Raw genomic sequence first — 25,868 nt, forward strand, 5'->3', positions numbered from 1 at the left:
GTTCGGAAAGGCGTAAAATTTCAATATTAGGTTGGTGCTTATGTATGTCAAAATTGAAGAGTTCCTTTGAAAAACTACCAATGTCCATTTTTTAGATGTAGTGGTAGCTGATAAAATCCTTTATATTATATTTTTCTCTTGTATTAATACAAATATTTTAAAATTAATTTTAACTATTATATTTAAAACATTTTTGCCATAAAAATAACGCTAATCGATTGCTAATAAAATTCCACGCCAATTTAAAATATTTAATAAGATAAATCTAATTATCTTATATTTGTGGCAAAAACAGTACAAAGTAATTTGTGAGATATTTTTTGTAATGTACATTTCTTTTAATATCCTCTTTTCAACCGGACAGCAAAACAGCGCCAACGATTAAACGAAGCATGCTTAGCTAATTAGTTTGTAGCTTCTAGCTCCAGGCAAAGCATCGGACAAGTGTGAAATTCTTCCTTCATCTACATTCTACAAGTATATAGTCCTCTGTATTAATTTACATTTATCTATTATTAATAAACAATTACTTTTAGTAATTTTTATTACGTCACAATCTTATATATGACGCAAACGTCTCTCTTTACTGTCAAAACTTTCCAATTAACATTTCTCTAAATTGAATAGCTCTTACCTATCACTAAGCAATCAAGTAATGGAACGATAAAATTCATCAGCTTAATTGATCCCAAGGAATTAATCACCTTCTTTTGAACGTTGTCTCATTTTTGTGATCATTCTTGTTATACGCAATATATTGCGAAATTATTAAATAATAAATATAATTTTAATTACAATGTCGGTTGCAATTAATTATTGAATTATACTAAAATAATGAAGAAAATTTAACTGATTATAATTGTAAGCTATATAGTCTTTGTTAAATAATAAATCTCACCTTTGACCTTTTGAGATAACTAATCTTGAATCATAAATAGTAAATATGAATAATAAGTCAGTAATAGGAAATAGAGCGAGTTGGAGATAAATATAATAAAATATATTGAACGCGCGCGATAATTGCCTATCATCAATATTCAATGTAAATAAATTATTGTGCTTCACATACGTAATTAATTAATGCTTTATTTGTGTTCGGCGAATGTATTTTCGCTTCCAAAGCAAAAAAAGTGCTACAAAGTATATGTTCGTGTGGCAGAACTGCAAGATGTATCGATGTCGTGGGGGAGAAAAGGCGATTTGTCAATGACTGTGAGATCTTACTTAATGTACAAGGACCGAAATGAAATAAATAGGCACACGTCCGCACGTTTGCCAATTAGAAATATATTTTTATTAATCTATGCCATTTCAAGAAGTTATTAAGTAATGATTAATTGTAATAAATTAATGAAGATTTGGAGATTGCCAAAAAATTTTATCACATAATATGTTTTCTAGATATTTCTAAAGCATTCAATCATTTTATAAAATAAGATGAAGACTAAAAAAATAAAAGAGAGTAGAAATTATTAACCATACATATCTACGAGGATAATATTCAGTTCTTCAAACATACGTGAGCCATTGGAATAAGTTTTTAATAAAAACAAAATTTGCTACACTATAAAACCACAATCAATAGAAAAAGGTGTAAGGATGCAAATATAAAATATAATTTAAAGGAAAATGGCAATTTTCCAGACAAGAGGTCAAACAATAGAATACTCAGTACTACAATTGCGTAATATTTGAATATTTTAAAGACCACCTGTTGGCACATTCGTCACGATAACCCATGCTATATTTTTTGTACATAAAATAAAATGGGTAATAAATAAACCGTATATTTTGGGTAAAACTTTTTATTCTCATCTACCTTTTGCATTAAAAATCTTCGAAAATTTCGCTTTAAGGCGTGAACATATTTCGTTGGTTGAATAATTAAGCGATGCACTTGGCCCACCAACATCCGCATCTGTGATTCACGAGAGCTGTCTCAAATCAAGAGTATAAAAGATGTGGTATTTTGTCACATCAGCAGACAATCAAACGATTTAAGGATTTGATTTGATTTAATAGACGACCAGAGACGAGCTTAGACAGTAGACGGTATCTAAGGCAAACCACACGAGATAGCGAATAGTTTAGAGGAAATACCAGTTACTCTATATACATAATAAAAATAAATTGTTACTAGCTTTTCCAGCGTATATTTTGTCAGAATCACACCTTTCGGCCTCAAAAACCATTTTTTTTTTTAAATAAAATTACTAAAATAAAATACATTTAAAAACCATTTGCTGCCATTTTCAGTTCAAAATTTAAAAAGACAAAAATCAGACATAAGAAATATTTTTATTATTATTAAAAAAAAAATCCAAAATTCCGATTTTTGATCCAAATGTCTAATTGCTCCAAAAAAAAAGTGTAACACTTTTTATTACTCGCTTGGTATATTTAAAATAATAAATAAACAATATTATCTTTGGCGTTTATTGAACAGAAATTAAAAATCATTTCTATGCTTGCAAAATAATTTGCAATTCTATAACTGCAAATAATTGGCATATTTTTATTATTTTGACTAGTGTATTATATCTGATTTATAATAAGTGGTCCAAGGTTTTTCCAGTGACTGCAAAATAAATAATAAAATAAGTGGTATCCTTTTTAAAACTAAAGCATTTTCTTGGTAAAGATAATCATCTAAGATTCCTACAATCCAACCAATTTTAGACTGCATTAAAATAAAGATTTTGTTTTGTAATAAACTAGCAAAGGGTTTTACCGTTTCGATTTGATACCATGCAATTCCAATCGCGGTGTTTTTAATTAAAATATCCTGCTGTGAGTGTGGGTTTCCCGTAATTAAAATGTTTATATAGGTCTTCGCCCAAATAGGGTTTAGGAAGTATCCAAGTAACTGATAGCGATGATAGCATTATTTTTTGGTTATTTTGTAATTCAATTGAAGCGCTTTGATGTAACTGCCAAAATAAGCATCAGCTATTTTTGCTCAATAACAATTTGATTGACGACTTTTTTGTCAGTTACAAATTTGGAGTTTGATCCTTAAATGATATCTCTTAATAGCTTGTTTCGAATTCAAAAATCAGTAAAAAGAGAATAGCCTTTAATTTAATTTTTTTATTTCAAGTTAAACTTTAACCAATAAATTAACTAAATTAGCGCAGTTAGAACACCGTAAATAAATTCTAGCTGATTGATTTTTAAAGTGTGGCAAACTGACTTAAAATTTTACTATTTAAAAAATCCATTGTCACCATCGGTAACTAGTGTGCAATAATTATTATATTATACACATGCATATAGGGCATATATTATTACCATACTCTAGCTACAATTAGACGCCATTTTCCTTACTCTTTTAGGGTGTCTGAATAGAAGGGGGTGCTTTATAATCGATGGCGTCTCAAAAAACTAAGAAATATTTTGAAAAATCACTTAAGGTCGAACACCTTAAAAAATCATAGAAGTTCAGAATTTGGTGGTAATATTATAGATAAGTATATACAAATAATTTACTGTTTTTTATTGACATATCAATGAATATTATCATAATAAAAATATTATATATTTACAATGTTTATATCGGTATTTAAAAATAAGGGTGCGTCATAAATATTATATTGCATTTAATTTTTATTTAATTTTCATAATAAAGATTTCAAAATTATTATTGATATTTGAAACTAATGGTGCATTTTATAATCGAGGGTGCCCTACAATTAATTTGATGTAGTATATAAAAAATGTTTTATTATCAATTTAGAAATATAATACATCATTAATTTCACCCCATGGATAAAGGCAGTTGTGGCCGAGCGGTAAGGTTCAGATTCCCGGCAATCGGCAGGTTTAGGACGAATGTTCGAAACCTGCCGATTGCCACTTTTGTTTTTTTATTTTTAATAGTGATTAATATTCACATAATCATTAATAAAAATTATATTTAAAATTCGTAAAAGTCTTATATTTTCCTATAAACCCTGAAAAAAAATATATAATTTTATTCTGGGAGCGAGGATTTGAACCCTATCGTCTACGATATTATTTCACATATTTCAGGCAACAGTTAATTAATAAATTTAATCCCTAAAAATTAATACCTGCTAATATATACATTAAAAAATGTTTTATTTTATTACCAAATCACTATGATCCCAATTATTCATTAGGATCACCGTCATCACATCATCAAAAATCATACTGAAAAATTATTTAGTTACAAATATGACTATTTCAAACCCTAATAATATTAATAGTAAAATTTAATTTAAAGTAAATTAGGGTATACTTTTCTTTTAAATGTGCAATATTGCTGTATAGTGTGTTACAGGGTAAGTTCTCAATTTAAATAATAATTACAAAACTTATTTATTACATTAACCAAAGTACGGTCATCAAAACTAATTATACCAGCAACAGTTACTCGTTAGTAAATCGGAAGATTTATTACAGACATTGTGTATGTGTAGAGAGAACATCCACGTACTCTCAAAAGTGATTCCGAGATCTTTAGTGGAAGTTTCTATAGGCAAAATTTTCTAGCGGAGATCGTAGGAAAAAACTGATGGCGAATGGGATCGAGAATATTAATATTATTTTTAGGTTAATTTATAGTATGTATTTATTTTATTTTTTTATTCTTTGTAAAATATTTTCTAAGATCAGGCTAAAACATGTAGATTTATTTAATTTAATTTACTATCCATATATATTTTTAACATGATAAATAATTATAATTAAGGCCTAACTACTACTACTCATTCGGTTTTTTTTATTATATTTTTATGTTTGTGTTAATTTATTTATTAATATGTATAACATATTTCTTCACTCTATATGGGACATTTAAAAAAATATTTTATTTTTCAAAAATAATTTTTATTCCAAGAAAATTTCATGTCATTAGGCAAGCAAACATATATAATATCAAGAAAGATACAATCTAAGCAAAAATTGACCTGAATGAGTAGCCATCGAGGTTGAAAGAATAAATGCACATACCACGATATGACTTTGATAGTATTTACTAGATAGAATCTTCAGTGAGTCGAACAATAAGCACGGTTCAGTAAAGATTGATTTACAAAAAGCCTTGTAAGCTCAAACAGTAGATACAAGAGAAAGTTTATTAAAAATGTTTTTCAAGCATAATATAAATAATATTTTAATATAAAGCGAAGACTTATGGTTATAAAACAGTAATTTACTATACTTAAATTAAGAGAATAAAAAGGCAAGTTCTAATAACACATCCCCACGGCGAATGACTAATCACACACTTGATGATCAAGCGCTAAACATTTTTTTTTGTAATGACTATTAAACTTAATTAGACTATTGTGTTTTATAAAATGAATGGCGTTGTAGCGATTATTTAATTAAAAAATATTTCAATTAAAAAAGTTGACTATTTTATTGTTAAAATATGTCAGGATACTATTAAATGCGCTTTAATACTCAATACGATTATACATAAATCAAAAAATAAATAAATTCTGTTCAAACAATATTAATAAATACCAAATAATAAATATACTTAAAAACCATATTACGTATTTTTTTAAATGTTTAAATAACTTTTAAGTTTACGATCGACTTAATAGCTTAAATTTTTTGCTTTTAGAATTTAAGAATGTTGATGTAGAATAGCATTAATCACTTTCACTTCACTTATTTTAAAAATACTACACGTAATATTAGGTTTATTTTTCACAAATTCATACACATGAACACAGATTTATTTAAACATTTTATTATTGTTAAATATATAGCCTATATTATAATATTTATTTACATAATTATTTACTATGGTATGAATATATGAGTATAGTTAATCATATAAAATAAAACTATAAAATATTGTCACCTAATTATAGCACATATTCTTCAGCAAGTATTTCATTAAAAATAAAATATTATATATATAATACAAACTGTATCAAGAATCTAAAGGTAATTTACATAAACATATTGAGTTGCTTAAAATAAATTGTAATATTTTATATAAACACATATATAAATAAATTAAAACAATAAAAAATATGTTTAGCCAACTAAAACTATTATTAAAATATTTTTAATTTTAACTATTAAGTTAATAAAATAAATCAAATGTAATAAGCTTTTTTGGTGGATTTAAGCGTGTTGGTATATATAATATTGAAAAATTAACTAATTAATTTTATATTTAAATTTTTAACTTACATTTCATTAGATCAAATATAATTTACATTATTTTATTTATTGTTAATTTAAATTTAATTTGACTTTTGAATATTATTAGGTTTTGAACTAATCATATTTTGAGATAGCTAATTATATTCACAATGATCTATTGATTAGAATTACAATCTACTGTTATTACTTTAGAATAAACTAAAATATTTTATTAAGAATTTATTTTAAACGTTTAAAAATTTTAATATAATTTTGCTTAAAATATGTGAGATTTAATCACAATTAATAGGGTTTGAATCTACGCTCAGAGGGAAACAATAACTATATATTTAGGATCTATGTAAAAAACCGCGTTTAACGAATTTAAAATTGCATAATTATTATGTAAAGATTAATTAGGATTAAAAATAAAAATAAAACAAAAGTGGCAATCGGCAGGTTTCGAACATTCGTCCTAAACCTGCCGATTGCCGGGAATCTGATATCGGGTCAGATACCTTACCGCTTGGCTACGACTGCCTTGTACTAGGGGTTGAAATTAATGGTGTATTGAAATTTTAAATTGCTCATAAAACGTGTTTTATTTATATCATTATTTTAATTTTAAAACGCCCTCGATTAAAAGATGGTTAGTATTAAATAACAATAGTTATTTTGATATCTACAATATATAATGAAAATGACAATAAAAGCAATATATTATTTATGACGAATCTTATTTTTAAACTCCAGTTATAAACCATGAAACGTATAATAAATTTAAAATTATAATAAAAGTTATCAAGGCAATTAAAAGCTGTAAATTATTTGTGTATTTTCATCTGTAACATTATCATTAGGTTGTCTACCTCACTGTCTTTTCATATAATATCGCTGTATATGCAATTAAATACTTAAATGAATTTTAATATTGATTAAGTAGAAATTAATAAGTAATAAAAAAATGAAAAAATAAAAGTGGCAATCGGCAGGTTTCGAACATTCGTCCTAAACCTGCCGATTGCCGGGAGTCTGATTCGCATCAGACGCCTTACCGCTTGGCTACAATTGCCCTGTACCATGGGGTGAAATTAATGGTGTATTAAATTTCTAAATCAAACATAAAACATGTTTTATATACCCATAATGTTAATGGTTAGATCACCTTGATTGCAAGATGCACCTGTAGTTTTATATACCAATAATAATTTTGAAATGTATAATATGAAAATGTCAAAAAAATGCAATATATTAAATATTTATGATGAACCTTGTTTTTCTATACCAGTTTCAAATGATATAAAATATAAATCTTTATTATGAAAATAAAAACTTATTATGACAAATATTATTATTTGTCATAATATTTTTTTTAATTACAAACATTATTAAAAAAATATTATGTTTATTAACATGTATTTTTTACCTTAATAAATAAATCTCATATAATCATTTTCTGGGCTAATATTATTTATCTATTAAAATCTAATAAAAATAAAAACAGCAAAAGTGGCAATCGGCAGGTTTCGAACATTCGTCCTAAACCTGCCGATTGCCGGGAATCTGATTCGGATCAGACGCCTTACCGCTCGGCTATAACTACCTTATACGATGGGGTGAAATTAATAGCGTATTGAATTTATAATTCTTCACAAAACATATATTATATACTGCAACGACCCCGCCTAAACCTCAAGATGCAAAATAACAACTGCAAAAGAATATCCACCAAATCAGGAAACATCGACTTTTGAGCCCAAACCGATTCGAAAAACTATCAAGCTGTTGAGAATTCTACCAGTAATAATATTTTTTTTTTAATTTTACGCTATACCGGAATGAGCATAGTTTGGTATAATGTTCGTCGCCTGAAGATCATGCGACCCTAATGGAGAGACTGAAAGTCTAGCGCGCCTTTCACACTTTCTCCATGAAAGAGTACAAAAACCTGAAACTATACTATACTATATAATACCCCAGGACGAATCCGGTGCGAACTCAATGCTATGTTTGGACCTGAAAGTTCGGTTATTGAAACTGGACTTTTTATAAAAAAGTTTATTTTTTTTGTATAATTGCCATTTTATTAGCAATTCTTAATATTTAATATATATTTAAAAAAATAGTATTAAGAAATTCTATAATGTTTTTCTTGTACCAGTATTGTAATAATTTCTCAATAGTGAAAGATGGTCATAAATAAAAGTAATCCCTTTCTCGCCCACATCTCTAATTGAATTAAACCTGATTATTCGGATCACACACGCATGCGAAAGTGAAATGAATGTGCTTTTCACAATGCCAATTAGTTCTTATTCACCGTGTACAAAAGGTGAGCAACGTAGGCGCCGATAACAGGCAACAAAGGAGCGTTTCGTTAAATTGTTACGACGGGGCGATGGAGGCTGTAGATTTGAAACGAAATCCTTATTAAGACTTTTACGTGTCTCGGAGAAAACGTTTACGGCGACGGCACGCAGAGGATAAGGCCTAAATATAGTCACAGCAGCGGTAAAAATGCAACTGTGTAGCTAAATACAAATAGGTATTTTCAAGAACAGTCTACGCTCTACCAAAAAGTGTATCATCACTCTGACGTTTTGCAGCACGTACGGCAAAACGACCGACCGTACAAAGGGTAAGACGGATGTGCAGTAATTTAATAGAAAAAGTGGATATAAAATATTCACTCCTCGTATTGCATTCTTCTCATCCGACCATATTGTAGCTGTGTGTGTATGTGTGCTTCTGAGTGTGTTTGTGTCCTCCAACTTTACATTGTTCCTTTGTTTTATTAAAATTCCGGAAGTTTTGCTACTCAGCTCAAAAAGATTTTTTTCCCTTTTCATAATAGAATATTTTACGTTAACAACGTCTTCGGGTTTTCGCCGGATCTAATTTAGAATTCTATACATTACATAAATGCATAATATATTAAACTCGCATCCGAATGCCTATTAAATTATTGAAATGTAATTATGTCTGAGAGCGCCTGTTTTTATAGAAAATATTCATGCTTTGCATTTCATTTTCTGTATAATACCTAAGGAGAAAGTTTTATATGTTATAGAATCTACAATAATTCAAAGCTTTCAATGTGAATTTTTTTCAGCCTATTTAATATAATATATTAAGTCGTAAAAAATATTACTGCATTAATACATTTTATAAATTAAGTATGTTGCATTGTGATTATCTTTTTCCGTTCTAACGTGAAGAGTTTCTAAGACTTACTTGCAATAAAATGAATAAATCCAATAAATTTACACTATTCTATAATTCTCTGAACAAATAATTGTCTAAATGTCTAAAGGTATAAAGGTCGATCTACACGGTGGATACACTAAAACAATTTAATTTTGTGAATTGTGAGCTGCACTTAGTGAAATCAATAGTTTGGTTTTATGGTAGCAACTCTTATTAGACATTTTTAATCCCCTTTCAACGGATTGAATATGAAAACATCAGTTTTATATACAGCACAATTTTGCGACGCGTATTTGTTTTGTTACATAAAAATGTTTAAAATTTCAGAATAATCGCTAGGACCTGAAAACTAGAAACTTTTATTAAATTGTCAGTTGAATAAAAGTATTATTGCCTACAAAAATATTATTTTCCTGTATAAAGTTAGTAACATTACAAAAATATATAAATAGAGCGAATAAAGGTTACAAGCTTTATAGTAAAGAAAATATTATTATATAAATGAATGTGAATGTTATGTACATTATTAAATAAATAAATTAATATTTTAATTGAAGCTGTACACATGTAGCGACTATTATTCTAATAATTAAAATTAATTTTATACTGCTCTAACTGATCAATCTCTACTATGATTTTTGTATTGTCATATAAAGAAAACCCTTATTTCTTTATTAAAATAAAATTATTAGAGTTGCGATTCAAAGTTGTTTGTGATATGTTACAAAATGTCAAAAAATAAATTATCTTATATACATATGTATTATATAATGGAGTATTAAATATATTGTAATTTTAAAATACTAAAGCATATGAAATTCAAGGTTAAATAAATATCTATTGAAGACACGTTTTAAGGTGCAGATTATCTGGGGGCTTTATACATATTGTTGGTCGTAAACTTCGGATTAGCTGACCCTTTAAGGAGAATGAATGCAGCCATGGGCGCAAAGTCGAAGGCTCAGCGCGGGCCATTTGCGGTTGCGGTGGGATACTCAATGGAAGCGACTGGCTAAGGACGACAAGCCCGCAGTGGTGTGAGCCTGCTAAAAATCTTTTAATCAGGGGGCCTATCTCTGTGCCGGCTACAAAGAAAATTTAATTTTTTTTTGCTCTGGTCGAACTGTATGGCATAGCTTAAACCTCTTGATATCCTTGGCACGTAGCGAAGGGAGAAGGTTACTCGGTACCTTTTAGAAACGTAAAATAAACTAATAATTTCTATTTTTACGGTAAGGTATTAATAGCACTATCACATTTTTCTCGAAAGTCCGCTTAACAGTGATTCTGGTAAACGTTGTAAAACGGTTCAAGGTTTTTTTTTTAATTTTTTAGGCAAACATTCGCTACATCAATTCATGTTCAAAATATATATATGTTTTTTTAATTTAATAGCATACTTTAGCACAAAATGAATGAAGCTTTGCAGTGTATTGCATTAATTGTTTAGATTTTACATTCTACAAAAATACATAAATACAATCGAGAATATTCCTAATATCCAAAGTTTATAAATGAAGACTATTCTCGACTTTCTCCATATGTTTTTTTTAAATACTTATATTTCGATAATATAAGTAATTTTACGGACATACTAATTATACATAATATACGTTTACAACCATTTTTATGTTTACCGTTAGTTATTAGTTAAATTCAATAAAAATTTAAAACAAAACGCTTGTGGCGGTTTTTATTTAAAGGAAAAGTTTTAAAAACTTTCAAAATTTAGGCGAAATTTTTTTAAAAAACTAGAAACAAACATAAAAAAACATTTACTGATAATTTGAGTACATATCATTGGAGAACTGGAATTATTGGTATGTAGTTTATAGCCTCTAAAACAATATGTCTTTGGCATTTTGTGCTTGTAATTAAATATAAATTTGTTTTTATCGTAGTCATTGATATAATATTATAAAAATATTTTAATAATATTTTCTGGTATGAAAACGAGTGTTCATTAATTGATGGTTTTTTTATATTAAATATGATTTTTTTATAATTAGTATAAAAAGGTGTATTGCATAGTATAAGTTTTCCAAAGGGCAAATTTTTTAGGGTAATTCTGTGGAAAGTCGATTAGTATAGTTAAGAAATATTTGAATGATTTTTCACCATTCAAAGCTTGTATATATTAAATATCTGGCATGGACCCACTCATTTTTGAACTGCAACATAAAAAATGGGACGGTTTTAAAACATTTCAAAAGTACAAATTTAATTTTCAACCAAAAAAATTCTTGAGAAGAAACTTTAATGCAAATAAATTAGACAGATTGATTTTTAGATAATACAGTAAGAGGGGTAATAATAGCATAAGAGATAATTACGTTTTTAAATCGGCAATTATGCACAATGGAATAAAATCTGTGTTACGTGAGAGTATTATGTATCTTTAACTAGATCAAGAGAACAAAATCTTGCTCACCCCCTCATCTCCTCGCCACCGATAATAAAAGAAATGAAACACCGAAAGAAATATTATTTACTCAAGGTACAAATGAAAGAATTAAAAAAGTAAGTGAGCTTTAAAAAACAAAATAAAATAATACAATAGTTACAGTATTTTATCACATTTTATACGATATTAAAACTTTTTTATCCTTCTTTCCGAGGTCGCTAAAGCACTCGGTTAAATTTATATCCATTTTGTCATGGATATAACGAGAACATCCCGGATACAGATGCCTGTCACGGACATCTCTCTTGTTTCGTTTCTTTCGCTGTGGGATGTCTCATCATTCCATTGTATAAACAAACTCACAATTCTAATTGTTAAGTAAAAAATATATATTTATAATTAAAACAACTTTTAAAGTGATATTATTAAATATTGATTCATTCTTAGCTGCCTGTAAGTTATAACCTAAAATATATGTGTAATACTTTGCAATACAATGATTTAAATCTTTAGATAGATTTTGAATATATAAAATAAATATTGTTAATTATCACTCTTGTGGTGCTACCAGCTCATTTTTGATTTATAAAAATATGTAATAATATTATTTTATGCTTATAACATTACTATCAATAGAAGCTACAAAATTACGTTCTGAAAAATTTATTTATTTAGCCTAAGCGAATCAAGAAAAGTTCGGAAACGATGTCAGATACCATAATGGACTTTTTATTCTTCAGGACATCATTATAGTTTGTTTTTATTGCGGTTGACTTTAGTCATTAACTTTGTTTTTGTCTTATCGCAAAGTTGATGGGGCTATTGAATAATTGAAACTTTTCAATTGCCCTTCTATTTTCACCGTTTGCGTCGTCTTAATTAAACCTCATTTGAGACGTTGGAAACACGGTTTTTGTAACTCGGTGAACATTTTGAATTCGCAAGAGAAGGTTTTACATAATGGTACACAATTCAGCCGTCGGAAAACGATCCTGCCGTCGACAGATTTGCGATAATTGCGAATTTAGCGACGGTCACGATTGTTCGAGGACTGATTTTAAGCCGCCCGTTGTTTGTGACAAGGCCTTCAAATCCCGTAAACGTGAGCTGAAAAAATTCTCGGCTTTGTTGTTGTTTTGTTGTTACTGCTGCTGTTTCCACTCAGGAAAAAATCGAGGATCAATCGATGAACTGTCTGCGAACCTTTTATGGATGGAAGGTTTCACTTTTACAACGGGAAAATATATTATAAACAATAATAAATAAATGTTATTATATACTAATTCAATTATTAAAAGCAAGTAATTTTATAAATAATTAGATACATAAAATCGATATATTTACTGACTTACTCCAGGACGATGTGTTATATCATTCTGGAGTAAGCCGACTGCAATATATATATATATATATATATATATATATATATATATATATATATATATATATATATATATATATATATATATATATATATATATATATATATTTTTCTAATTTTAAATATATTAATAAAATCAGCTTTATATAATTATCAGAATATCAATCCTTTATCTCTCATTGCTCTGAATTCCCTCTCGACACTTTTGACACAGATCTTACCGCGATACAGTTGCCAATTAGCGAATCACAAAATCGACAAAACTCCACGTTTAATTCAGAATCACGACCTGTCTGTATACACATACCGGTATTTTTTTTACTCTTTTTGCTACCTGTTTAATTAACAGCGAGCCGCCGTAGCAATGCGGGAGGTGAAAAGGGATTTTTTACGTATTTTTATTTTATTTTCTGACCCAGCATCCGCTGACAGATACTCACTCCTTTGATAGGAGCCCGCGTATCAGACTGCAACTTGTGTTCAGTTTTTTTTTTGCCTCGTCCCGTTTCCCTTGCTTTCTCTGGCTTTATCGGCAATTTAACCCGTGCAATTTCACATAAAATTGCACACGTGCATATTCGAGCTTCTGTTAAAAACATATATAAATACAATACATATTTATATTAATTCTCATTGCCAAAATTGTATTATATATTTTACTCTCACAGATAATAGATAATGTATTTTATATCAAAATCCAGAAATTGCCTAGAGCACTTTCCACAACAACATAATACCGAAAATGTACGTACAATTTTACTCAAATGCTCAATTTTTAATTTTCTTTCAAGGTTCCGTCAACCTTCTAGAAAACTTTTCAGATAATTTATTTAAAATGGAATTCGTCAAAAAATACGACATTTACTGACTTTATTTTTTATTCATGTATTAGGTAAAGCGGACTTTGTGTTATAAGAAATTAAATCAGTTGTGTTATTTATTTAAAAAGCAATAGTATGTATAATTTTTATACTTCTATATTACTTATTGAATGTAATATCTGTTTAGACTGTATTATGTTGATCATTACACAAATATATAATACTACATACATATAACATGCTTAAAATGTTATACGTTTGTACTTGATTTTTTTTTTGTACAATATAATATATTTTATAATTAGATGGATACTTCATAGCCTTATGATTGATAGTGGAAAATGACGTTATTTTTCTATCGAGTTTACTATTTAAAATTAATTAAGTCATTCAAAAGAAAGCTATATAAATAAAATACAATACACCTTTTTATACTAATCTTAAAAAAATGCACATTAACATTAAAATACCAACAATATAAGAACACGGTCATTTTTATACCAAAAAATATTATAAGAATATCTCGCAAAACAAATTTTAATACAAGCACAAAATGCCAAAGCACATATTGCGTTAGACGCTAGACAATACAACAATAATTCTAGTTTTCCAATGATATCCGTCGATTTATCCAATGGTAAAGAAATATATTGATTAATATAGCACGAGGTGCTCATTTACTGTTTTACTCGTTTTTGTATTTCGAGAATTATGTAAATGTTGAATGATTATTTTTGTTTTCAATGTTTTCAAGTAGTGAATCAGCGAATTCAATTAAGATTTTTTTTTACAAATTTGTACATAACTCACTAGTAAAGAAACAATTGCTGCAGCCTTAGAATGCCTCAATAGCTTAGTGTAAGTTAATCCAGATTTAAGCTCTTGAAACTTCTTTTCTCTAATTTTATAATTATTAAGAAACTCAAATTGAAATTTAATATGTAACATGTTGAAAAGGGTTCAATGATTATTGTATAATAGAAACGAAAATTGCACAAAGCAAAAATTCCGATCATAGATATGAATATTTTTAAGAATACGTCAATATATTTATATTTAAAATATATAATGCTTTTAATATAATAATAGAATATTTTTTAAATATTTTACAATTATATAAGTATGATACACTATAATTTTCTACTTAAAAATAGAGAAAAATATAAAGTAAAATATATTCGACAATCAAATGAATCATATAAATTCAGATTTTTTTTCTGCGTGGAATTTTCGTGTGCGTAATTTTCGTTTGTGCAATAATCCGGTCACCGTTAAAATGGCGCTCCAAATTACATTTCTTAAGTATCACGATGAAAACGTCACATAACAAACAGCAACATTTCCCTTAAATAATTACGCTAATTAATAGACTAACTCCTATTCCCCATGGAAACTATACGGTTGTGAGGGTTTTAACCAAATGCACAATTTGTTATAGACAATTTCAAACAACCGAAAACAAAAATCATACGGCTCTAAAGTAAGCCGCACACAATATGTGATTCATCAATGAAAAAAAATATTGTTACCAAACAATTTCGTAATTAATTGAAAATAATGCACAAGAACACATTTCGTGCGTGTCCAAGAAATGATGCAATTGACTCGCAAACATCCTAATCTGCGATTCACAAGAACAGTTTCGAACCAGCATTATAAAATATGTGACACTTGGTAACACGGAGAAAAGACGCGGTGAGAAACACAAAAGGGAGACGCCAGCAAGACCACACGAATTCACAGCAGCAAAGACAAACAGACTAGCTAGGACTGCATTGTCACACTTTTGCAGCCTCAAAACCGATTGTGAATATATATAAACCGATCGACTTTTTGGTCAAACCTGCTTTAGATAATATTCAATTTAAATTTAATTTCCAAAAAAATAAAAATGTAACAAAAAATATTATTTCAAGCACAGATAATCCACACCCGAATAATCGAGAGTATTTTAACATTATTACAATCACAGAAATGGGATATTTTTCGTTTATTACGGTTTTATCAATACTTGTACGTTCTACTTTATTATACATACTACATGTAGGTCTTCAATGAATAGCTATCGACTATCTCGTCGATCAGATTCTGCATACCCTTTTTTATTCATACCCATTCAACATGTAGCGACACAATGAAGAGCGCGTGCTCACCTGCGCGCATCCCACATCCGACTTACGCAACCCGGCGGGTAGGTCCGACAGGTGAATCGGCAGCTCCGAAAGCAGAAAAGAAACGGCACATATAAAATATTCCATTCAGGCGGGCAGCATCCGCCGATTGAATTAAATATCGTCCGCAAAACAAAGGTGCCCCCAGCGGCCGGCAGTCTGCCCCGAGTCTGCGGTTCGCCCCGGGCGCTCTCCGTCCTGCTCCGGCCCCTCTTTCGTTCTCTCTCTTGCACACCCAGTCCGTGTTTTGCCTGGTTTGTCTTCAGTCCGCCGCCAGCCACTGACGCGACGGAACGTACCCGAATCTCTCTATCGGACCGGTATCATTTTTACGCGATCCGCGCACACAACATCCGCAGATAACGCTCTGAATCTGACATCCGTTCCACCGCCCTTGAACCCGAACTTTCCATTTTTAATTTATATTTTTGTGAAGTGATCTATTTTAGACTACCCGGAACCTTGTCTGGCTGCAAGCCAACATGTTGCCGGATGACAGGAGAGCCGAGTCGTTTTGATTGTACATATTTTACTGTTTTCGCGCCGCCGAAATGAATCACCTGATTTTCACCATAGTGGTGGCCGCCCTAGCGGCGGGTGCGCTTTCCAAAGTCACACCCCCTCTGCCGCCTGGCTCTAATGAATCGTGCCAACCGGAGAAGATGACCATTTATAAGATGGTTATGCACACCTTCTGGACCAGAGATAAATTCCCGAAGCACTATCCAGACTGGAGGCCTCCGGCACAATGGTCCAAAGTTTACGGTAAGATTTTGCGTCAACACTAAGTCTAATTAGTTAATAACTCAATAACCGAACTAACAATGAATTATTTTAGAATTAACTATACAGGTGTATTTAAAATAAGCTGTTAACAAGTATACTATATACACATAGACAATTTATAAATAGGTTTTTGTTTTATTAAACAATATTTTTACTTGTATGTTCATAACTACAATTAATTACTATTCTATAGCCTTATATATTTAATTATGCCACTTAGCTTATTTCAAATACATATGCTACAATCCCATATCTTCAATTATAGTAACTAACCATAAAAAAGTGCTTAAAGCACTGAAAGCAAATCTAAAAATCACTAACATTTTTTATGCCTAACTGTCAAACAAGAAAATTTACGTGGATGAACTGATTTTGATTTGGAAAAGCATGTCAACAACGAGCTAAACAATTCAGATCGATATCTTTTCTAGAAATAAATGATATTTAATATTGTATATATTTACAAGAAAATTAAAATTATAGTTTATCACTAAAATAGAAAATTAAGCCATCGAGTAAAAACAAGATGTGTAAAGATAATTTAATAAATCACCTTATACAATATTAAAAATAAATCAAAATAAAAATGGTATAAATAGTTGAAACAAATCTTTATAATAGTTAATTATTAACAGCTTAACGCCCGTGGACTCGTGTACGAGTATTAAAAGAACATTGTTTAGTGGCCGTGGGAACATTTTTACGGGTGCTTGTTATTTTGATATTTCCTTGCCATTTGGAAAATTGCAATGACTCACAGATTATGAAACTAGCGGGGAAAGCTACAATTCGGATATTGCTGTCATTAAAAAAATCTTTGAGGAATAAAATCATGAACGAATAAATATGGTTTTTTCATTCCTAATATTTTGTGTGAATTGAAAATAGTTGAAATGGTTACAAACTATTTATTTGTAATTTAATAATATGTATATATGTTAAAAAAAAATTATACATTTTTGTATAAACGATTTATGAAAATATCTATCTATAATATAATATAATTTGCACTCACCAAATTTTTCGGCGTCCATTTTCTGCGTACAACTGTCACTGACACATTTATTTTCACAATAGCACTTACACTATATTCTTATTTATAATTATTTTTATTATTACACTATATTCTTATTTGATTTTATCTTAATCACAACCACACTATATTCTTATTTATATTTATTTTTATTATTTACACTTTTTTATCTATTTTAATATTTTTATCTATTTAAAAATTTCACAACTTCTGCACATGTATGCTGTATCTTTCCTAACTCCACGTGCAGAGCAAACACGACATTTTATTCTCACATATTTCACTTCACTTTTTATTTTTATTGGCTGATGATTTGTCAGCTTATCCGAAAGCCTTTATGGTGGATCGACAGCACGGCAAGACGTGAAAGAAACTGGCGAAATATCCTCAGAATCGATAGATTCCACTGAATTCTGCATCCATCCTTTAGCCTTACTGAAAAAAAAATCCTCGAATTTAATTTTGCTGTTACGATTAAAATTTTGACAAACACGGAACGAATTAAACAATGCGCATTGAAATAAAGAAAAAAACAACCTCATTTGTTTATTCCATTGTTTTTCGAAATATTAGGTAACTAGGTAACTAGGTATTGATCAGCGCGATCAACACCTTTTATATATATAATTTTTTATAAAATATTTTATTTGGTTTAAAGTTATAGGGAATTTACTAAAAAATATAATTGTTTGCTATTATTTCGCGAGATAGCCCGGCCACCAAGCAAAATTCGGCAAAAAAAACATCGGGCGGTAAGCTGTAAAGTTGGAAATAAACGTGTAAATTTACAAATGACAAAAAATGAAACAATATACATTTAACTATATTAATAACCTTAAAACCATAACATAAATATTATTTATATGTGCATAAATTGGAAAGTCGTTTTAAGTAGTAGTTTATTTAAAATATGTAAATGTAGTCAACGACCTATTTATTACAAAACTACTTAAAAATCTTTACAAAACAGAATAAAGGGAATATTTGTATTTAGTGTATTTAGTGTATTAAATTATCCAATGTTTAATTAACCCAAAGCCAATATAATTCCAGTAAATTGATTATTATATAATGCATTTTGGTACATATAAATTTTACCAAACGTTAATAGTAAAATAGTCGCGATATTTTATTATAAAGTATAATGTATCTCGTTTCTCAATGTTTTCCATTTCTCAAAAATTAAAAAAATTGGAAATATTCGATATGTATTTATATAATCACAAAATATTTGTACATGGAAAATCTTTTTATTGATTTAATCTACAATGATTTAAGTCAATATTTATAGATGTAAATTAAAATTTAGTTAATAATTAAAATAAAAAATAAAATAGTACACAATTATTACATTATTAATTTATTTCAAATATGAAATTTTAATAATATTCAGACTATTATATTTAATGCATAAAAATCTTTTTCAATATAAATTTAATAAAAAATACAACATCATATTGCATGATTTATATATTATATTATAATTTAAATAAAATCATTGACTCTTGTTAGGAGTTAAACATTATATTTTAATTTAAAATCCCTGTCCCTTTTTTCACTACTTGATTTAAATGGAGCTGTGAATATAGCAGATTTGAACCATTTGTAGTATTAAAAAATTTGCAGTGGCTAAAAACCATTTGAAATTATTCGTATAAATTAAGTTTTTTAGCATAAACGCTAATAAGGTAAAAATGATTTATTTATATATTTTTCAAAAATTGGACCCCTCATATAATATATTATATATACGCAGAAAATTTTCGAAATAGCCTTTTGATTTTTAGTATCCTCCATTGATATTTTTAAAATCTAGTTACCTTATATAATATGAACAGCGCCTACCTATCATTTAATATAAAATAAATGAGTATTTTAATAGCTAATGTTTTGGTAGTTTTCCGTATATAATCTATAACATTAGTAGGAGCAAACTCTTATCATACTTACAGCACAAAAAATGCTATATGAAAAAAAAACTTTTCCAGGAAGCAAACTAAGTAAATATATTACCTACAGGTCCCTATTTAACAAGTACCTACTGGGCTTTATTTCAACTTCCTGCCAACTTCGGCTAGTATATTATTAAACATATAATACATACAGTTACTTAGAGAAACAGGATAAGCATCCCAAAATATATTATATATGTATCAATTCATTGAATGCAATAATAATAACATTACGTAAAAATGTTTTCACACTTTTCATTTATTATTTTGTTATATCAATATATATATATATTATATTAGAGCTCTTAAGGTTAGTGGTTTTCGTTCTTGTATTACATAATGGACGATATTCTAAATCATTCACCAGATGTAATAGGTTTAATCTAAGTGGCGCGTAGTAATTAGCGGCTATTCTTTGATGTTTATTTTCTTTCATTACACATATGATATGAAGCGATAAATTTCGCAAAAGTGTTACAAATAACCATTCCAGATTAGGAAGTCTACTACGAGCACGCTGTTAAGGCAATAAAAAGTCTTACAGCCTTACTTTAACGACTCGCGCTCGCTATGTTTTCCAGTTCAAAAAACACATATATAAATTATAATAATATAATATGTTATTACTGGCAGTCATCACAGTTATTAGAGCGTGGCTGACCCTTAAGCACAGTGGTCAAATACGGCAAGCAGCTATTAACTAGACCGGAGACGATCCCGCGAGAGGAATCGACCCTCGTCTGGTCTCAGATCGCTCATTTTCATTAGCTCGAAGAAGACATTTGTCATTGTCCGTTTGGTTTCTTTCGCCGGCGACATTGGAGGGGTCGTATCAATCAAAGGCTGTCCGTGGGGGAGTCGGAATGATTAATTTGTTTTCTATGCTTAATGAATTCCGGTCAGAACAACAGTTGCGTGCTTAATTAAAAGCGATGTCGTCCTCTTGTTCAAGTCTCAATGTCAAGACGTTTGCAAATTCGCAATTAGTCTATTTAAGATTGACGAAAGAATGTCAGACGTCCGAAATTAAGATCAATTACTCATTTTAAAATCAATTAGTTTGACAACAGTATCAATGTAACAATTGAGGTGAAGGCGATTAAAAAAATACTTTGCACTGCAATAATAAATTTTCTTGTGAACAATTAATCTTTCAATTAACTTTAACTAGTATCTAAATAGTCATAGCATATTTATTAAATATAGAATCTCTGATAAATGTATAAACAAACCAATAAAATTGAAAAAATATATACGCTTTTAAATATGACGTCAAATAAAGGCCGAAATAATGCAACTGAACATAACGGTCACTTAAGCGAGACTGAACAATTAGACCGGCAATATTTTTTTTAAACTCAGGTGAGCAATTAAAAACGACAAATTTCTTTGCATAGTTCTCAAAATCACGGTTAAAATTACCTGTTAAAATATTTCGGTCAGAATATGCACTTGTAAAGAGTTACACACCATTTTAAGGAGTGCCCCATTTTATGTAATGATTTATTTATTAATACGTAATATTACATTTTATATAATCAAACAATATAAGCAAATATTTTACAGATATTATTTAAAGGTAATATCGAGTATTGTTATTAGATAAAGTACCATATAATAGTTGGTCCTTATTTATATATAGTCAGTAGTAAATATATATACAAAAATGTGAAGATATTTTATTACTGCCAATTTGATTTCAAGATCTAGTTCGGTATCCACTTTCTAAGCCGTATACATTTATTATACGTTAACTGTGATGAAATATAGTTACTTTATACGTTATATTAATTTAATGTGTAACACTAAGTCTATAACTAAATGTATCTCAATTCATTATTATATGCATATAATATAATATATAATTATTAGGTATATTTATATCAAAGAAAAAATAGCAATGCAAGATAATTAGTATTGTTTGAGAGCTTAAACCCTTTTGTCTACTAAGCTGTAACGATCGCACATAATTAATTAACCTTGCCAGTTGGTTCACCAATATACTTTTTTGCCATAAAAAATCGCCAACGAAAGTAATGCTCAGTAAATTTTACAACAAATATTTAACTGAGCGACTTAATTGAGGGGATGACATTTAGACTAATTGAAACAGTAATTTAATTATTTATTTCTCTCTCTCTCTCTATGTCTCCACATATAGAAAAGAGTCACGGTTTAAATATACATCAAAAGAGTTCTAGTTAAAGCTTCAAACGCCTCTCATTCGTGAATTTCGAAAAACAAACTGACGTTCCAAATCGTCGACTTGACATAGATGAAAACCCGGATTGTGTGCGTTTGACATAACAAATTCGATCGGTAATAAAATTTAGCGACGCCTAAATAATACCTTGATATTTGGGAAAGAAAAGCCAAGAATCAATTACGTGTATGTCGTCTTCAAAGGATCTCGTAACGCAAAGACTATTATCCGAAGCGATTTTCTTTATGAAAGATTACGTATACTCACACAAGATGTTCTCATATCTGAAAGGCAAACTTAGCTTTTCATATGTACATGAGAGTATACGGATCATAAATTTGGTTAGTTATATATTTTTTTCATTGCGGTAAACATTTCCGAAATGTAATGTTTTCATCTTGTTAGATAGTCGTAATCTCTGTTGTTTTATTCATTATTTATCATAAAAATACTTTGTTTTTAATGTATATAATCTACACAGGATTCACTTATATGTATATATGTCATTAGAATAAGGTCAGTATTTAAATACTAAATAAATTTCTTATCCGAAATTTTAATTTGTAATATTCATCGTTGATCGTGCAACGTCTTTAATTATTCTGATTTATAGTCGTGATATTTATATATTACATAAATGAAACATATGTAAAACAGATTACGCAACTCAACAGTTGGCATAATTGACGATGTTTATAAACAAACGCCTGTATAAATATCAATATTATCGATAAATAAGCAATGATAGGTATCACTTGAGAAAATATTAACTTAAGATAAGAAGCAGTCGTGGCCGAGCGGTTAAGGCGTCTGACTAGAAATCAGATTCCCTCTGGGAGCGTAGGTTCGAATCCTACCGACTGCGAAATTTTTTAATAATATTTTTAATATAAAATATCACATTATGACATCATTTATTTGTACAGAATGAGTCTTAGCGCCAATTCTGGTTATCGATAGTCACATATTATTGATCATTGATGTCACTAACACCAATTTGCAATACATATTTAGAACACTGAATATATTATAACTAACGGTATAATTCTAGATTTAACTTAATTTAATTTTGAAATAGTCTTTACCCTGACTGAATCTTGAATCATCTTTGACTGTGTTTAAATATAAACGTATCTCACCCATATACTATAACGTAGCACACGTTCTTAAAAATACACGACATACATGCTATAGAACGTGTCAAATGGGTCACTATATTCCTGTCAGCTCATGGGAGATGTTATGAGTTGGAAATAGATACAGGAGCGTCCGTGTCAACGGTTTTGAATAGCGAGTCAATGGACTTTTTACATAATATATTCGGTATAGTTCATATTAAATACAGTAATTTTGGAAATTCAATATTGAAATGTGCATACTGCCGCAAACAAATGTATATGGCTAGATGGTATAGCATAATGTATTAACATAATTTATTATATTATAGCATTTACTAAAATATACATTTTCTATTTATTTTATCAAGAATATAATATTATCACTTTTTTAAATAGTCGAGCTTTATATGTTATTATAATTAAATGACTTCATAATTTATTAAACAAGATTTCTTGGAATTTCTCGATTAAGAATTCCTAGAAAATCTTGATACATAATTTAAAGAATTGTTCAATGAATTCTAACTCATTTATAAGAATAACGACCACAAAATATTCAGACGCAAAACTTATGTACACATACATATGTATATGTTTAAATCAATAAATTCGCTTTAATACTTTGATGATTTACGTTATACGAGATCGATCTATTTTAATTATAATAATGATATTAAAATCTATAAAATAATCTGTAAATTACAATGATGAACTTTTTTGAGATATCTTTGTAATTTAAAAAGGATTCAATAAATAATTCATAGAAAGCTCAGCACAAAATTTATTATCTTAGATAATATTTATATCCTAAAAATATTTGTATATAAAGTACAGTTAATATTTACAGTCGTTCAAATCTGTACAATAAATAATGCGGTCAAAGTTCTAATTAACTCTTGATCTATAATGAAGAGAACTATTAACTGGGACAGAATGACTGGGTTAGATCTGAAAATTAAAATGGATAGACTGCTGTGGGTTTTTTTTAAATCTCACAATGTAGAGGTCACATAACTGCCGCTTGAATAACAAAAAGATACATTTCCACACACCACATAATAGCACACATCGTCCCAAGACGTTAACCACCTAATATCACTGTCGAATCATTTGTATAAGGTAGGTTCGACAGTGCATATTTTTTAATTTATTTTTTTTATATTAAAACTGGTCGTGTTTATGACCAATAATTAATTTATGTTTTTAAACACTATGTTCACCCATCGGCGTGCAATAGTTTGCTGTTCTACACTACACAATCACTAATAGTAAATGAGTTTCATTAAATGATAAATAGACCAGTTCGAAGGGCTTAATCCTTTTCAACCGTCTTTTCAATTTGTCTACATTGAGGAGCTTACTGCCTCGATGTTGACGTGCTGCTGCTGACTCAGCATATAATACTATTGCTCTTCATACTTCATGTGTAACGATCGGTAAAATAGTCACTTGGACCGTGTTCTCTTTTAATACATGAACATATTTTAAATGTGTGTTTAAGAAACGATCTAATTAATTCAATAATATTCTCATCTGCGTCTTGAACGGTCAATAAAACACAAGTCACATCAGTACAGACTGCAGCGACACGGGTAGAAACAGACAGACTTTAAAGAAAAATCGAAGCAGATTCAGGGAAACTCGCACAAAAACAGGCAGAGAGACATCAGCAAATCGTCCAAAAAACATACTTTACCAGCACTCAGACGATAACTACAATTTTTTTATACTATGGCAAATTTTAATTATAAAATAAACTTTTTTCCGGCGTCTATTTAGCTGTCACACCCCTTCGGTTTTAAAACCCTAAACTGCTAGGTTATTTAAGTTCCAAAGGTAACTAAATTAAAGAATAACTACTTTGAGTGGTACTGAAATCCCATTATTATCAATTTCATTGCGTCAGAATGTTTGCGCTGAATATATAACAATGGAATTTGTATATTTAGATAGCTGCTCGGGTAAATGGTTTACACTGGTGTTTTGGCTGTTTGCGAAGCCGTCGGATGTCTTAAAAACACGCTTTCCTTTGTCGTAATTTTGCTGGAAAGGAAATTTTAGCGTCATACTGCTAATATATCGTTATCAAAACTTATTTCTGGTTATGTTGTTTTTATGCATGGTGTAGGAAGCAAAAAGGTATAATGTTTATAAAAACCAAATTACTACACGACGATTAAATAAATAAATAATAATTAAGATTCAGTCTAAATATTAAAAATGGAGCTCTCCATTAAACTAAAAAAACAGCTAATAACTAATAGCAACAAATGAGTAATAAAATAATTGTTAGCTAGTGCTTTGCCTTCATAAATTAAATTAGGAATTTTGCTAAGACAATGATTCATTATACGACTTATACCACTAGTTTTTTTATGATGAGCAAGTCATTGATCTAGGTTCTGAAATAGCTAGGGTTGAATCCCATATAAACCTTGTGTTTTTATTTATTAGAAATACATCTATCATTATTGAAAAAATGTGTTTTTAATGAATATACTATTTTACTTATTCGACTTAATAATCGACTACTATTTAGCATCTTTAGCATAAGTGCTTTAAGCTTATATAATTGGGAGAAAATACGGCGATGACTTAAGAATGACGTTTCGAGCAAAAATAAAGATTTTCTATGCAAATCGACAAAATTTGCAATAAAGCGT

At 28.9% G+C, this 25,868-nt stretch overlaps 1 protein-coding gene, 1 long non-coding RNA gene and 1 other non-coding gene across 3 annotated transcripts in view; 2 read left to right on the top strand and 1 right to left on the bottom strand.

Moving 5' to 3' along the window:
* Nucleotides 1-25,868, bottom strand: part of LOC148227284 (uncharacterized) — an 89,672-nt gene that overhangs the window by 43,010 nt on the left and 20,794 nt on the right. The window contains exon 2 of the long non-coding RNA XR_015812050.1: nt 17,915-18,367. This is a non-coding gene — a long non-coding RNA (uncharacterized LOC148227284). The remainder of the gene's footprint in view (nt 1-17,914; nt 18,368-25,868) is intronic.
* The window catches only part of mspo (M-spondin), a 228,287-nt gene continuing 218,798 nt past the window's right edge, over nt 16,380-25,868 (top strand). The window contains exon 1 of the mRNA XM_088202600.1: nt 16,380-16,878. Coding sequence (XP_088058726.1) covers nt 16,665-16,878 — 214 coding nt within the window. The 5' untranslated portion in view covers nt 16,380-16,664. The remainder of the gene's footprint in view (nt 16,879-25,868) is intronic.
* TRNAS-AGA (transfer RNA serine (anticodon AGA)) lies at nt 22,871-22,952 on the top strand. Its single transcript has one exon. It is a non-coding gene; the product is annotated as a tRNA-Ser (tRNA).

The sequence above is a fragment of the Plectrocnemia conspersa genome, unplaced genomic scaffold, assembly GCF_051122295.1.
Source record: "Plectrocnemia conspersa isolate PC_06_02 unplaced genomic scaffold, ASM5112229v1 ptg000013l, whole genome shotgun sequence".
NCBI classification, from domain to species: domain Eukaryota; kingdom Metazoa; phylum Arthropoda; class Insecta; order Trichoptera; family Polycentropodidae; genus Plectrocnemia; species Plectrocnemia conspersa.